At 40.3% G+C, this 15,807-nt stretch overlaps 1 protein-coding gene across 1 annotated transcript in view; it reads right to left on the bottom strand.

The window, feature by feature from the left end:
* The window catches only part of FOCAD (focadhesin), a 123,421-nt gene that overhangs the window by 87,128 nt on the left and 20,486 nt on the right, over positions 1-15,807 (bottom strand). The window contains exons 6-11 of the mRNA XM_082497005.1: positions 12,149-12,250; positions 10,357-10,561; positions 7,922-8,128; positions 7,351-7,438; positions 6,474-6,676; positions 1,047-1,304 (exon numbers count right to left, since the gene is read on the bottom strand). Coding sequence (XP_082353131.1) covers positions 1,047-1,304; positions 6,474-6,676; positions 7,351-7,438; positions 7,922-8,128; positions 10,357-10,561; positions 12,149-12,250 — 1,063 coding nt within the window. The remainder of the gene's footprint in view (positions 1-1,046; positions 1,305-6,473; positions 6,677-7,350; positions 7,439-7,921; positions 8,129-10,356; positions 10,562-12,148; positions 12,251-15,807) is intronic.

The following is a 15,807-nucleotide window of genomic DNA, read 5'->3' on the forward strand; positions in this document are numbered from 1 at the left end:
CTTCCCTACATTTGTTTTATTTTGCAAATACGATACAATTGTCTCTGAATAATGCTTCCTGCATTACCTATTACTGTTTCAAGATAACCCTATTTATTTTTCCAGGTTATGTAGATAAGCATAATCATACTGCACAATTCTGGCTTGAATTCAGTACTGAAGCAAAGACTGCACATATTTTTAAGAAGCCAGAATACAGATATCACAAGGGACTTGGCTGTCTTCCAGTAACCACAAAAGGACACAGAGAATAGTTTATGAGGTCACAAAAAGCCAGAAGTGGTTTAATAGCCTCTTCCTCATGTTGTTTTTTCATACTTATTAGATAATATCAACAAACAAGCCAGTCTTTTTTTCTAAGCCTAAGCAACTGAAAAAATACTCCAAAACAGTGACATAACACATATTTTCCTGTAAGTGACACACAAAAGCTGAATTCCAGCCAACTTGGGGAATATATGTGTGCATACGTATGTGTGTGTCTAAGGGTGAAACCACAGGGGTGCTGCCTACCTGGAGGCCAGGGGAGTCCCAGACAGCTGGGGTGTGTGTGTGCCTGTGTGTCTCTGAAGAATGGGGAGGCAGTCTGCACCAGCAACTGCAGTGGAGCTGCGGCCTCAGGGGCTTGTATGTCCAGATGCTAGCACCTGGTGAGACTGGGATCCAGAGGCCACCTACTGTGCACACTGACCATCTGTGCCTCATTGCTGGAGGGATCCAAACTGTGCTTATGTTCCATATCCATCCACTGTACATATATTCCCACTGGTAGACCTCCCTCCTGTTCAGCCAGAAAGCAGAGCAGGATGGGGCCTCTGGTGCTGTTTTGTGTTCTTGTGAGTGCTCTGTGTGTCTGCATTACATACAGGTAAGCATAGGTACATGATGTACGCATGTGCTGCATATGCATTTACCTACTGGGAATACAGACACAGTCTCACCACTTGTCAGACTTTGGGTCATGAAGCTGTGGCAGCCTTACCTCCCTAGGGCTGCAGAATCCAGCCCAATTCCTGTTAGAAAACCAACTCACAGTAAGTTTTTACCTGAGAACAATCAGCCTTTGCTATTTCTGTAGTAGCCTGGAGTACATCACGAAGACTGGCTCCATTTTCTTGGATCAGAAGATAAGCCAGCAGAAGAAAAACATGGGCAGGGACCTGAGTTGTAACAGGTAGCAGTGATTTCACCGAAGATAACCAGTTAGTAATGGCAGACTTCTCTTTCATGAGCTCTATGATCTTCCAGGTTGTATACAATGAGCTGTAAGAGCTGGTTATGGGGAAAAGGAGTCTGCAGGCCACCTAAGAACACGTGAAATGAACAAAATTCTCAGTCAAACAAATGAGGTACCATGGAAGAACAAAGAAAAAACAGAACTAATCCAGTTCTGTCATTTAAAACAAGTGCAATAAATGTAAAGTATAAATTGCAATACATCTCTTCACAACCCTTTATATTAATTCTTGCATCAAGGATGTTTGAATGGGTTGCTAATTCCCTATTGAGGAGTTCCCCCTTTATTTGGGATCCCTCATTCCTGTTCCTGCTGGTACTTGCAGTGCTACTTCGTCACTAAAATGGACACAATAAAACTGGAGTACGTTAAAAGCTTCCATTACTGACAATGACAGGTGCATCACAAAAGTGTAAGTACCATCTACGTTATTTTAAAGAAATTCTCTTAACTTTCGATAGTACTTAATAGTACACCACATTCTAAATTAATCCAACTTTACATGTTTTCTTTAACTGTTTCACTTCTCAGAACAAAATGTTCTATAGATGTGGTCATGGAAAATAATATTTAGAAGCAGGAAAGTAATAAAATGCAAATGAGGTATCCTCCTAACTTAGGTTTTTATATATGTTAAAGTATATATACTTAAAGCACCTGCAAATTACTGCTCAAGTTCAAAGTTTTCCATTAAAAACAAAAGCTTAATGCAAGACAAACCACCTCTTTCCTACCAATTCTTTGTTTCCTTAGAAAATGCAATGTTTTCAGAAATGTCTTTCCATTATCAAGACAGTTGTTGGCAGGAAGTAATTAGATGAAGAACATTTATATAAAAATCAGGTCAAGAAAGTACTTGAAAAGAGGTCTCAAAATGAACATTAGAAATGGAATTCAGACTCCAACAGGGCAGGGCCCACTCCCCTTTAAATTACCAGGGGAAAAAGACTTTGAGTGGCAAAAGCTGTTCTCTGTAAAACTGCAGAATTTAATTTTAATCATACTCTTCAATGCAATGTAAATCTGTTTTGGCTAATGGAAGGTAGAATAGCCCTGGACTTTAGGTGACCTTTTATAAATAACATTAAAATTAGTTTATTCCATTACTTTTGCATTAAAATTACTGTATGTGAAAAATTCAGCAATCTATAATGCCGTCTCTCTGGCTGGCAAGATCTCTTGGAGCCAAAAATGTCTTCTGGATACAGTTCTGAAACTGCCATTTATTGATAAAAATATTTAAACTTTATCCAAGGATACACAGTGGGATAAGAAGAGCTTCAGGATCTGTAAGTTGTACTGTGCAGTTGCCTGCCCACACAAGATCATAGGACTTGAAATCAAGATGAGACTATTACAGTCTTTTTTTTTTTTTTTAATGCCTGGAAAAAACTGCTAAAATTGGTGGAGCCCAAAGTATTACATTGATATTTCCCATTTCACATTACTTGCCCAAAGGTTTTCCTACACAATTGTACTCACTCCCTTCTCCCTTTATTTTAGCTGCTTAAAAACAAGCTATCACCATATTTTTACTTTAATGCTGCACCCCATTCAAGCAGGCTAGGTAGGAAATTTCAGCCAGCGCTGGAAGATATACATAAAATCTCTCAATGGCAAATTAGTAGTGCAGGTTAGCTATGTCCTAACATTTTTCAAAATCTTGGGACTACAAGTAGAACAATTCCCCATTACCATCTCCTGCCAAAAAAAAAAAAAAAAAAAGGAAGAAAATATAGCTTTTGGGTGTGGCTAAAAGCAAAAAAAGAAGCATACCTGCCATGGAAAGGCAGCCACATACCCATTGATGACTACAAGAACTTTGCCAGGGCCTGCCAAGGCGCAGACAGGAAGGTTAAGGCTCTGCTAGAACTGAAATTAGCCAGAGATGTCAAGAAGAAGAAAGGCTTCTTCAGATACATGAGCAGTTAAGTACAAGCACAGGGAAGTTATAGGCCCATTACTATACAGGGCAGTTACTAATAATGCTGACAAGGCAGAGGTTCTCAATACCTCCTTTCCTGTCTTTACCAGCACAACTGGACCCCAGATCAATGCATGTGTTGACCCACCAGTAGTGGCCCTCTGCTAGGGCTCAACCCACATAAATCAATGGGTCCTGGGTGTTAAGAGAAGTGGCTGACATTGTTGTGAGGCCACTGCCTATTATCTTTAAAAAGGCATGGAGATCAGGGGGCATCCCTGATGACTGGAAGAGGGCAAATCTCATATCCATCTACAAGAATGGCCTAAAAGAGGACCCAGGAAACTACAGGCCCATTAGCCTTACTTTAATCCCTAGCAAAGTGGTGGAATGAGTCCTCCTAGAAACTATTACAAACCAAACGAAGCAGGTGACTGGGAAAATCCAGCACAGATGTACCAAAGGCCAATCATGCCAGGGTAACCCAAACAAGTTCTAAAACAAAGTAACATCTTCTGTCAACGTGGAGAGAGCAGTGAATGTTGCTCACTTGAACTTCAACAAAGAATTTGATGTCATCTCCCCTGGCCTTCTCCTGGACAAACTGGCAAGATACAGGATGGGTGATCTGCAAGATGAGCAGGAAATTTTCTCACAGGACACACTCAGAAGGTGGTGATCAATTGCTTTTACTCAGGCTGGCAGCCAGGGATCGATACTGTGCCCCACAACATTCAATAGCTTCATAAATGATCTAGACAATGCGACTGAAAGCACCCTCACCAAGTTTGCTAATGTCACTAAACTAGGTGGTGAGGTGGACACATCAGAAGGCAGAGCCATCTCACAGAGAAACCTGGGCAGGCTGGAAGAGTGGGCTAGTGAGAACTGTATGAAGGTTCAACAAAGACAAGCGCGAAGTCCTGCATCTGGGACAACATTACCAAAGAGCCCAGCACAGGCTACGATCTGTGTGGCTGGGGAGCAGCCCTGCTGAGAGGGACCAAGGGGTCCTGGTGGACAACAAACTGAACACCAGTCAGCACTGTGCTTCTGCAAGAGCCAAGGCAGATTGGATCCTGAGCTGCATCTGCAGACACATTACTAGCAGAGATAGAGATGTGATCATCCCACTCTACCTGGTGATTGTCAAGCCATACTTGGAGTAGTGGGTCCAGTTCTGGTCCCCGTAATTCAAGAAAAGATGCAGACAGACTGGAGAGGGACCAGAGGAGTGCCACAAAGATAATCAAAGAGCTGGACAACCTGCCTAGAAAGTTTGGTCTTTTCACCCTGGAGAAGAGAAGCCTCAAGGGGGATGTCACCACAGTTTTCCAGTACTTCAAGGGCAGCTACTAAGGGAACAGAAGCTCTCTCTTCACAAGAAGCCACGAGGAAAGGACAAGGGGCAACGCATACAAGTTGCACTTCATCTTGATATAGGAAATTTTTTTACAGTGAAAACAATCATTCACTGGAACAACCTCTCCAAGGACATGGTGGAGTCCTCATCGCTGGGGGATTTCAAGATGTAATTGGACAGGGTGCTCAATAATCTCATCCAGGCTCCCTTTCCCATTCAAGGCCAGACCAGATGATGTTTCGAGGTCCCTTCCAACCTGAACTGTTCTGTCATTCTGTGAAAATATACCATAACTTAATTATGTTTGCTCTTAAATACTCTTATTCAGAGCTTGCTCACTGGGGACATAATGCTTTCTTTTTCCTACCTCTTTTCTTGTCCATTTCCAGTGCAAGGAAAGTCTGAATAAGGAGAACTCATTAAAGACTGTATTCTCTTACCACTGATGCGACACCTGCGACACAAATGGACTGAATACATGAGAAGATTAAATAGAAATTATCTTTTTTAATCTTTCAGTTAAGCACCAAAGGTTATTGGCATACTTGTTACAAACAATACTCAGGCAAAATGAGTTTCTGTCCCCTCACTCTCATTGCTAAACATGTATTACCAAAGATCTGCCATGCTACTTGCTAAGAACTACACAAGGATGTCTATCACTGAGGCAGAAGTGAAGAGACACTTTAAGAGAACTTCCACCAAAAAGAAGTGTCTTTTCAGTTTAACACAGCTAACAGAAAAAGTTAAAGTCATCACAAATTATTTAAGCCCTTAACAGAAAAGCTTTCACATGCTTTTTGAAGCGAGTAGAATACCAGAATTAGTACAACAAAGTTCTGCTACAGAAAGCCAGTGTTATACAATGTACTGTAATCTGTGTCCTACAGTAACACAGTAGTCTTATAAAAGATTAAACTAGTTTCTAAAACGCCACAGAAAACAAAAAAGATGTTTCAGTGACACAGATCATAGAGGGCTGAAGTACTTGGAACACTTCTCACTGAAACAAACCTCCAGTGATACCTGTACAGGCTGCCATCTACCTATAAAGTCCCATTAAAAGGAAGCAAGCAGCTTTCTATACTTAAAGCCATCCCGCAGACTATTCTTTCAGAGCAGAATAAGGAGTGTAGGCTTTAGTGAACTTCAAAACATTTATCTTTTATTAGGAGTACAAATGGGCTTAACTTTTCAGATTTGTGGAAACGGAAGATGAAGTTGAAGAAGGATTCTAGGACAAGGAGACATGGCAGAACTCAGAATTGGCATCTTTTTCAGTCTTCAATTTGTCACATCACCACACTCCCTACACCACATAACAGGGGTGTAAAGTAGAAAGGGAGCTTAGCTTCCACACTGCTAAGCCCATCTTGATCAAAGAGACTTGCTGTCACCTGTTCTCAGAACAGGTAGGACAAACGGGTGGAGGGCAGCTAAGTAGGCCACAAGTAAATAAATAAAAACAAAAACACAATGGCACAGATAAGAAAATCCAGGATAATTAGCTGAAATTTGGTAAGTGACACTTATGTGCTCCATAAACTTTTCAGCTAAAGAAGAAAGAATAGTAGCTTGAAGTCACATACGATGGTAAGGAGAAGGATGTAGATGAGTAGAATAAGCAAGTCAGAAAGAGCCAAAGTAAGTATACATAACCTTGTGTTCTACTAAGTCTTGTTACTTGATTAATAATGCAGGTGAATTCTTTAATCTGTAGGGTATCTAAAGATTAAAAAAAATCCCACCTCCTAAATAAAACAATATCTAGCATACACATTTCCACTTTACCATTAGTCTATTTTTATGGAATACATAGATTTTTGAGTGTTTCCATACTATGTATTGCACAAAGAACATCACACATGTATAGTCTTTCCCAAGCAGCTAGGCATAAAGCAGCATCCCCTACCTGCTCCAAAAGAAGCAAAAAACTTTATAAACTTTACCAATTCCTTTTTATCCTTCACACTTTCCTCCTGCAATATTCTCAAAAGATTTGTTGCCAGCTGCTGCCTGGTAGTTCCAGAATCATCCTCTGATAGGCAGTCCCCAACTGTTGTAGAAGATAAGATCTGTAGCACAGGCATCACCAAAGTAAGGGCTGTAGTTGAGATATTCTGGGTTTCTGAACAGGAAAGGAGCTTGTAGGCTATTTAAGACAAGGTGGGGAAAAACAAAAATCAGGTAGGGAAAAAAAAATTAACATAATTTGTACTTTTAAGCATGACACAAACTTTTCTAGGAAATGCTCTGGTCAAGCAAATTAACAGTCCCAAAAACTACAGGATGTGCACACTTCGAGAGCACAAGAAATTTTTGGTAAAATTCCATTCATTTTTGTTGTTTATAGCAAAGTACCTGACAGCAGCAAGAAATATAATAATGGAATGTAGCACAGTCCCTCACTTTTACTGGAGTAACGCCACTAATCAAAATTGCTAAGTTGAAAGCTCAGCCAAACATTGCCATGACTCCTAGGCCTGCTCTCTTAAGATCTGTCAAAAGAAACCATTCAGTATGCATGAATCTCAGCTAAGAATATCCTGTTATTGTCTCAAAAACAAAACAGATAAGCTCTAAGATATCAGGGAGATATTGGAGTACAGCAACTTTCATGTAAAAAGTCAGCATAGCAAGAAAAGTTATCTTTATTGCCATTAGATCAAACACTACTTCTTCAATTCAGGAACAATCCTGCTTATAAAAACACATTTCACCACCCAATTCAACTTCAGCGCAATGCAGTGCTTATTTTCCTAAACATGAAGAAACAAAGTCACAGCCCGAAGAGTGTGGATTCCTCTTTCACAAGAAAAACTTTACCTAGACTCAAGATAGGCTTTTGCTGACTTTCTGGTGTTTGCAGCAGTAGAAGTGCTAGCCCAATTATACATTGTTCCACTGGAAATACCTACAAGGAAATAAAAGAGATTCAAGTCTTTTCTTGGGTTTTTTTTGGTTGTTTTTTTTTTTTTTTTTTTTTTTTCTGTGGGGTTAAACAGTGTGAATGGGCAACAACTAAAACTCTGTAAGGAGTTTCTTCATGAATCACAGTCAGTGCACACACAGCAACACAGCACATGCAATGAAGATTACAAATAGTGTAAAAACAGTGTTTTAACTAAATAACTACAACATTTAAATTTGTTACTTTGTTCAAACCAGTTTAGCTCAGTTTAAACCAACTCCCATACTAAAAGGTTAACTGATATATACAGAACCAGTTAAGTATTTTTGCCTTCTGAAGGTATTCAAGCAAGACAAAAAAGTTTTTGAAATAACACTGGTCATCTGCAAACAAATGGCATGTATTAATGTCTCTAAATAATGTCTTAAACATGACATTATTTAAATTTAATACATCTATTTTATTTTCTTCCCCATAAACTCTTACCTCTTTTAAGAGCTCAAAGTTGTCCTCTATTAAGGAGATCAAAGATGAGCATTCTCCCGTTACTTTTAAACACACTTCACAGAAGCAAACCAGTTGCAGACAAAACTGGGATAACTGAACTTTCCAAAACACAGGATAGCGCAGTAAGCTGAGGAATAGCTCTTGCAGAAAAAACAAAGCTTCTGTAACTTGCAGTAAGTCTTTAAGCTGCAGAGAGGTAGTCAAAAAAACAACAATAAAAACCCACATTCTGGTTTAGTTCCCCTTCCCTTTCTATGCAGAATTCCCCAAGTTTAGAATTAGTTCTATTAGGTCTGCAATGTTTGCCTTACAAATATTACTAAGACTTTGAAGAAACACATTTATAAACTAAACCCAAGAATGTCTTATCCAACTTCCTGGAAAAAAATAACAGGTGAACTGTTATTTAATGTTCTGAAGTAAAATGAGAAACATGTGAAAGAATAAGAAGATTTCCTGGTAGCTGATGAGAAAAATTCCTTTTTCCTCAAAAGCAATAGCAAAAGAATTCAGCTCTCGAGGTTCTCTCACCCACATAAAACAAATTGTGTGGGGATATCATATAACAAATATATCAAACATTCTTGTAACATAAACATCCTGCTGTAGGATATTTCTTCTGTAACGTAACCAAGATTTCAACATATATCTCAAAAGAGAAAGGCAGTGGTGTTATCTTCTTCTACAGCACCATGTGATCTACCTATTACAAAAATGAAATGCTGAAGTGTGATACCCAAAGGCAGTATCTCAATACTTGGAAGCCAAGTAAAGAGGTTTCAAGAAGCAGGTTGCCTCAAAATCCTAATGAGTTACATGAGACCATTTTTGCTCTTGAAAATTCGAGTTCCAGAAAAATCCAGCTGTTCCAATCCAAATTCTGGAGCCAGCATTAAGGATAACATCCTGATTTTTAGTCCCTTGGAACAAATCCTGTGAATAATCTACTTTAATCAGAAGCCTCACGTCCACTGAATTTTTCAGCAGAAAAGTCTGCAGGTGATGAGCTGTACTTTTGACAGCTTCGTTGATATTGTAAGACAAAATGACTAAGAAGCATTTTGGCGTTTATACAGTACAGAGGATTAAATAAGGCTAAGCTTAAAGGAAGGATAAGAACCACCTGATGTTCAGAGAAAGAAGGAGAAGCCATGACAGTTATGAAACAGTCCATCAAACAGGCTTCCTGGAGGAAGTATTTCCCTTTCCACTGTGAAAGTTGTTTCTCAGACATGATAAAAACATTCAAGTATTAATCTGAGTTTAAAAAAATTCAACAGATTTCTAGTATTAAAAAAAAAAAGGGCCAAGCAGCATGGAGGAAATAAACGTTCGTAACTAAATTTATAGTCTTCTTCAGTGCTGTTTTTATGGCTAAATGTTACCAAGTCAGAAGCTTGGTCATATATTCAAGGCACAATGTTATACTGAAGTTCAGGTAGAATCAAGACAAAATCAGAAACTTCCCTGTGGCTAGAAAAAGACAGCAAGTACCTGTCATCTTCAAGAGTAGACCTGAACCAAGATAAGTGTGTATAATACAAGTTATTTGTCCAAAAGATTATGAAAAGCAGCTAACAGCAGAAAGTAGGTTTTACTAGTAAAATTCCTCAGGAGGAGGATGTTACGAAATATCCTCATATCAAGGCTATCTAGCTTTACATTATTGATACTATTAAACCCTTCCTCTATAACAATAATATCACAGCACCTCATGTTTGACTGAATATATTTGAAACTGAAAATGTTGCTCTAATATTAAAGAGGAAAGAAAAGGCATATAGGTACAAAAACTTAACCAATGTCACAGTAAAGCATGAGGCAAAGCAGAGCTATTAACCTTAACCAACACTCCACACCCCTAACTAAAGGGGACAGAAAGACTAAATCCCTAGGTCCTAGCATGTATCACTGTGCAACTTAAAAATACATTCAAAAACTTCAGCATATTCCAGAGGGATTAAGTTTTGTCTTCAGATCCACTAAGCCCTCTGTTACAAAAAGAAAGAAATATCTAGGAGTACTTAAATCATGCTTCTCAGATAGTTTGTTTCATTTTAATATTATCTATTAAGTTAAAAATTGCATGTTTTTGACAAATATCTTGCCATTTAATGACATTCTCTCTCTCATGGGTATTTCTACGAGTTTACTGTATGTTTACTGAAGCAAATAATTACGGCAGACACGGGTTTCAATTTACACTTTACCAGGTGTACCAGATTTGAACAATTAAAAACTTTTACCTCCTACCAGAAAAAGCCAGCTTATTAGTGTTCTGTACTACCAACAAACAGGTCTATGGGAAATGGAAAACAATGCTATATTTGCACACTTGAAAGACAGTAACAACACTACTATCATTGCTTTGACAGCATTTATTTGTAAAAGGTGGGGTCAGGCAACAACTGTACCTGAAGGTGTGGAATCAAATCACACAGAAGTTGAAGAATCTGGCATTCCAGCACGGAGGGTGCTTCTTTGTGCTTTGGACCGTGAGGCTGAAGTAAGATCTTAAGTAAACCTATTCGCAGTTCAGCATATTCCCGTAACTGAGATGGTTCGCAATACAGGTATCTTAGAAATGGAGCCATTATGCCAACACATGAACTCTGTGCCCTGCAGTTCAAGAAATAAGTTTGCCAAGACTACTTTCTACTGAAAATTTAACAAACAACAAGGAAAACCCAGGCAATGTTACATTACCTGCAAAAATTTATGTTTATGGGAGGCAATTAACAGAATGATCTTATGAAAGGCATTACTAAATCCCACAAAAAACTCTTTGACTTACTAATGTGAAGTACTGTCATAAGACCTTATACAGCAACCATACAATGAAGTGCAATTGTGAAAAGACTCAGTAATTAAGCACGAATGCTACTCAATTTGTACTTGCAGATTATGACACCCTTCCTTTTACTCTTTTTTTTTCCTCATTAATTCAAGAAAGTGACTTTCCTTGTTGAATGTCATGAGAGACTAGTGTGCCATTTAGAAGTAGCATTTCGACAAGACTGTTCAGAAATATCTTTTTAAAACACATAAAACCTCATTTCAATTAAAAAGAGCCATCCATTCCTTGCCAGGTTTTGCCCAACAGTCTTAAACAATTACATGAAACAGGAACTGCTTTTACCAAGACGGCTTCCCAGTAAAAAGATTGTCAGAGAACAACTCTTTTGGCTTGACCATGTTAGGAATACCAGCTGCTCTTGACAATACTAAAACAATCAAATAAAGTTAATGATCAATATGTTAACAAATATACAGGGAATCAAAATTAAAAGTCTGTTTTAAACAAGACTCAGCTCTAATGCAGAGCTTTACAATGAACTCTAATAGATCTGTATCAATATAGGTGGCACATGTTGACATCACGCTTAGGGACATGGTTTAGTGGTAGACCTGGTAGTGTTAGTTAATGGCTGCACTCGAGGTTCTTAAGGCTCTTTGCCAACCTAAATGATTCTATATTCTCAGTCTAGAACTTTATTCCACAGAAATCTTTGCACAAAAAGCAGCCAAGGAAGTTTAAGATTAATTTTCCTTTCCAGCAAGAACAACTCCTGCTTTAGCTCAAACAAGCCAACAGCAAAAAATCCACAGTTTATTCCATCGTTCGGACATCTGACAGGACTCTTCCCAAGTCCCAGATTTAGCATCTGAGTGGAAGAACAAGTCTGCAAACAGTATTTTAAAAATACTCTGATCAATTAAATTGAACAAAACACACTTCTGCTTGAAAGTCTTACTGTCAATCATGTAGGCCAGGACCACTAGAAATTTAAGATATTAATGAACTTATTTGATTACTCAGAGCAACAGAATACAGAAGTCAATTTCACTCTACTACTATGTTGGATTTGTAGGAGTCTTCATGGAAACAGGAGCAAAGAATGTCCATTGAACATTTTCCAAAGATGCTATCAACTTTGCACTGATTTTTCCACATCCATAAAAATTCTATCAACATAAATGAGTTTCAAAAAACTATAAAAATTGATTTTTGATTGATTATTCTAGTATTTTTTTCCTATTTTACTTTTAACCTTTAAACAAACAGTGTCATTAAATTTTATAATTATCTCTTTCATAAGACAGAATTCTTACTGTTCATTGCAGCTGCTTTCAAAACAAAGAAAGTGACACTGATCAATTCCGTCACCTATATTTGCTATTTTTTTTAATTATTCATTTATTTACCTCTCTGGACACTGATGGAAAAATACTGTTATCTGCTGCAGCAGAACTGGCCAGCAGTCAGGTCTGTTTTCAAGGACAGTGATTAATGGATGAGGAGTGTTCCTGAAACAAAGAAATCACATTTGGATCTATAATGCAAAAGCAACTGTGCAAAATAACTATCTTCAAAATAAAAGCAGCTGTAGAATAGAGACACCACCCCCCCAGGTATTACCAAATCCCTTTACCAGCTTTGCCAAGACCGTTACACTGTCAAAAAACACACATTTTATAGGAATTTCAGGAAACAAGATTAAACCAAAATATGTATTTGAAGAGTCTTGGTCTGATTTTTCTTTTTTTTTCTTTGTTTTTTTTTTACATAAACATCTAAGTATCACTGTTCAAATGCGTGGCCTGATTTGAGTCATTGTTAGCAGCACTAGGCTCCTGTAGTAGGCTCCAAGTAATACCCACAGAAAAACTTGAAGCACATGTCACACAAGTCCAGTCTTTCAAACATAGGTACAAATCTTCAGCACCTGTGACCAAAGTGACCCTCATCCCACCTACTACTTTAAAGTTGCTCCCAACGTATTTATTTTTCCTCCTTTTTTTTAGGCATTGAAAGAAGCAGGAAAGGAAAAAGGCTGGACATACCACCAGCCCAGAAACCTCCACTTTACTGCCAGCCCTCTGAAAATGGTTCCATTTGGAAAGGTGACCGAGGTATAGTAGTCATCTGTTCTCAGATGAATCTATCACTGACACCTTCTCCACCTCCCAAGTCAATGACTGAAGGCCATTTACACCACCCAGGAGCGCAACACTCGTATCTAACAGTGACTACCCTTGTACAGCAGCAGGTGGAGGAAAAGCTGGGCAGGAAGGAAGCCTGAACTGTCCAATTTCTTCTGTTGGAAGCAAAACCAAAATCATTTGACTACAGTTAAGTTAGCTTAAGAAAGGGAAACAGAATGTGAGAGTCCATGCATGAAATTTCCTGGAGAGGTGGGAAATTAGAAAAAAGTAGTGATGTGAAGGCAGGTTCATCACTAGGTCCATCACCTCCTTCTGGAGTATACCCACTGTCCTTGCTGTGATTGCCCCTTTATTCACACCTCCCTGCTAAGTGTCCTTATTCCCCCCCCCCCCCCCCCCCCCCCCCGCCCCTTCCTTTCCTGCTTCAGCCAACTACAAGCAGAGTAATGTAGATTCCTCTCTGGGATACTAACAGCTTAACAGCAGATAAACAGACACTTCCCTGCTCTAGAGCAGAAACAACTCTCCTAATAGCAAGAGAAAAAAGTTGGAAGAGAAGTGTCTTGCTGATTCCCACAGATCTGCTAGACACACGTGAGAGAGCAGGGCTATACGAATAAATGGAAAGGCCACAAATGCACACATACCACACAAAACCGACAGCCACAGAGAGGGCCAGAATAAATCTAGAGACTGCAGATGCTGCAAACCACCACCTTCAGTTTGCTTAACCGTCCTCTTCACATGTTCAACAAGTCTGTGCTACACAACAGACAGACTTTCAGTCAGTTTTACCTATACAGCACTAGATGACCTGAGACCCACCAACTGAAGTGATACATCTCAAGAGAGGCTGCTCAGTTGCAGACACTTACCATGCCTTTTAAATAAAACTGTGAGAAAGAATGAAGAATAAAAAAAAAAGGACAGCACACACACACACCTCCAACATAACATTCAGGCTCTTTGCACGTGTTAACAGACCAACTGACTTTCATGCACTTGATCTGTCTCACTTAAAGGATAACAGATATGGAACACTACAGCAGAGAAACTGTTAGTTTTCTTGACATACTATTAATTTTACTACAGTGAGTGATATAGTCAAATAAGCCTGTTAGAAAGGATTTATAATGGTATTAGGTTTCTTCGTAGAATCATAGAATGGTTCTTGAAGATCATCGAGTTCCAACCCCCCTGACATAGGCGGGGACACCTCCCACTACACCAGGTTGCCCAAGGCCACGTCCGGCCTGGCCTTGAACACCTCCAGGGATGGGGCCTCAACAGCCTCTCTGGGCAACCTGTTCCAGTGCCTTACCACCTTCAAAGTGAAAAACTTCTTCCTAATGTTTAATCTGAACCTGCCCTCTTCCAGTTTAAAGCCATTCCCCCTCATCCTATCACTACATGCCACAGTAAAAAGTCCTTCCCCAGCTCTCCTGTAGGCCCCCTTTAGGTACTGGAAGGCCGCAATAAGATCTCCTTGGAGCCTTCTCTTCTCCAGGCTGAACAGCCCGAACTCTTTCAGCCTCTCCTCATAGGAAACGTGCTCCAGCCCTCGGATCATCCTTGCATGCTCTCTGGACACACTCCAGCAGGTCCATGTCCTTATGTTGAGGACTCCAGAGCTGGATGCAATACTCCAGGTGGGGTGTCACGAGAGTGGAGCAGAGGGGCTGAATCACCTCCCTTGTCCTGCTGGCCACACTTCTTTTGATGCAGCCCAGGATACGGTTGGCCTTCTGGGCTGCGATAGCACATTGCTGGCTCATGTTGAGCTTCTCATCAAACAGCACCCCCAGGTCCTTCTCCTCAGTGCTGCTCTTCAGCCATTCCCCGCCAAGCCCGTATTTGTACTTGGGATTGCCCCAACCCAGATGTAAGACCTTGCACTTGGCCTTGCTGAGCTACATGAGGTTGGCTTGGGCCCAGCCTGTCCAGGTCCCTCTGGATGGCATCCCTCCCCTCCAGCGTGTCCACTTCGCCAAACAGCTTGGTGTCATCAGCAAACTTGCTGAGGGTCCACTCAACCCCTCTGTCCATGTCGCCAACAAAGATGGTGGACAGTACAGGCACCAGTACTGACCCCCGATGAAAGCCACTCGCCACTGCTCTCCGTTTGGACATCGAGCCACTGACCGCAACCGTCCAGCCAGTTCTTTATCCACCAAGTGGTCCATTTGTCGAATCCATGTCTCTTCAATTTAGAGACCAGGATATCACATGGGACAGTGCCAAACGCTTTGCAGAAATCCAAGTAGATGACATCAGTTGGTCTTCCTTTGTCCACTGCCGCTGTAACCCCTTCGTAGAAGGCCACCAAATTTGTCAGGCATGACTTGCACTTGGTGAAGCTATGCTGGCTGTCACCAATCACCTCCTTGTTTTCTACGTGCCTCAGCAGAGTTTCCAGGAGGATCTGCTCCATGATCTTGCCAGGCACAGAGGTGAGACTGACTGGCCTGTAGTTCCCTCAGTCTTCCTTCTTTCCCTTTTTGAGAATAGGGGTTATATTTCCCCTTTTCCAGTTGGCAGGAACCTCACCAGACCGCCACGATTTCTCAAATATGATGGATAGTGGCTTAGCGACTTCATCTGCCAGTTCCCTCAGGACCTGCGGATATATCTCATCAGGTCCCATGGACTTGTGCACCTTCAGATTCCTCAGGTGGTCTCGCACTTGATCTTCACCTACATTGGGCAGTTCTTCATTTTCCCAATCCTCGCCTCTGCATTCTGCGTCATGGGCAGTGCGGCTGCAGTCCTTGCCAGTGAAGACTGAGGCAAAAAAGTCATTGAGTACCTCAGCTCTGTCTCTGTCCCGGGTAACCAGTTCTTGCGTTTCCTTCCAGAGAGGGCCCACCATTTCCCTAGTATTTCTTTTCTCACTGACATACTTAAAGAAGGATTTTTTT

This window comes from Vanellus vanellus (assembly GCF_965231255.1).
Source record: "Vanellus vanellus genome assembly, chromosome: Z".
NCBI lineage: Eukaryota > Metazoa > Chordata > Aves > Charadriiformes > Charadriidae > Vanellus > Vanellus vanellus.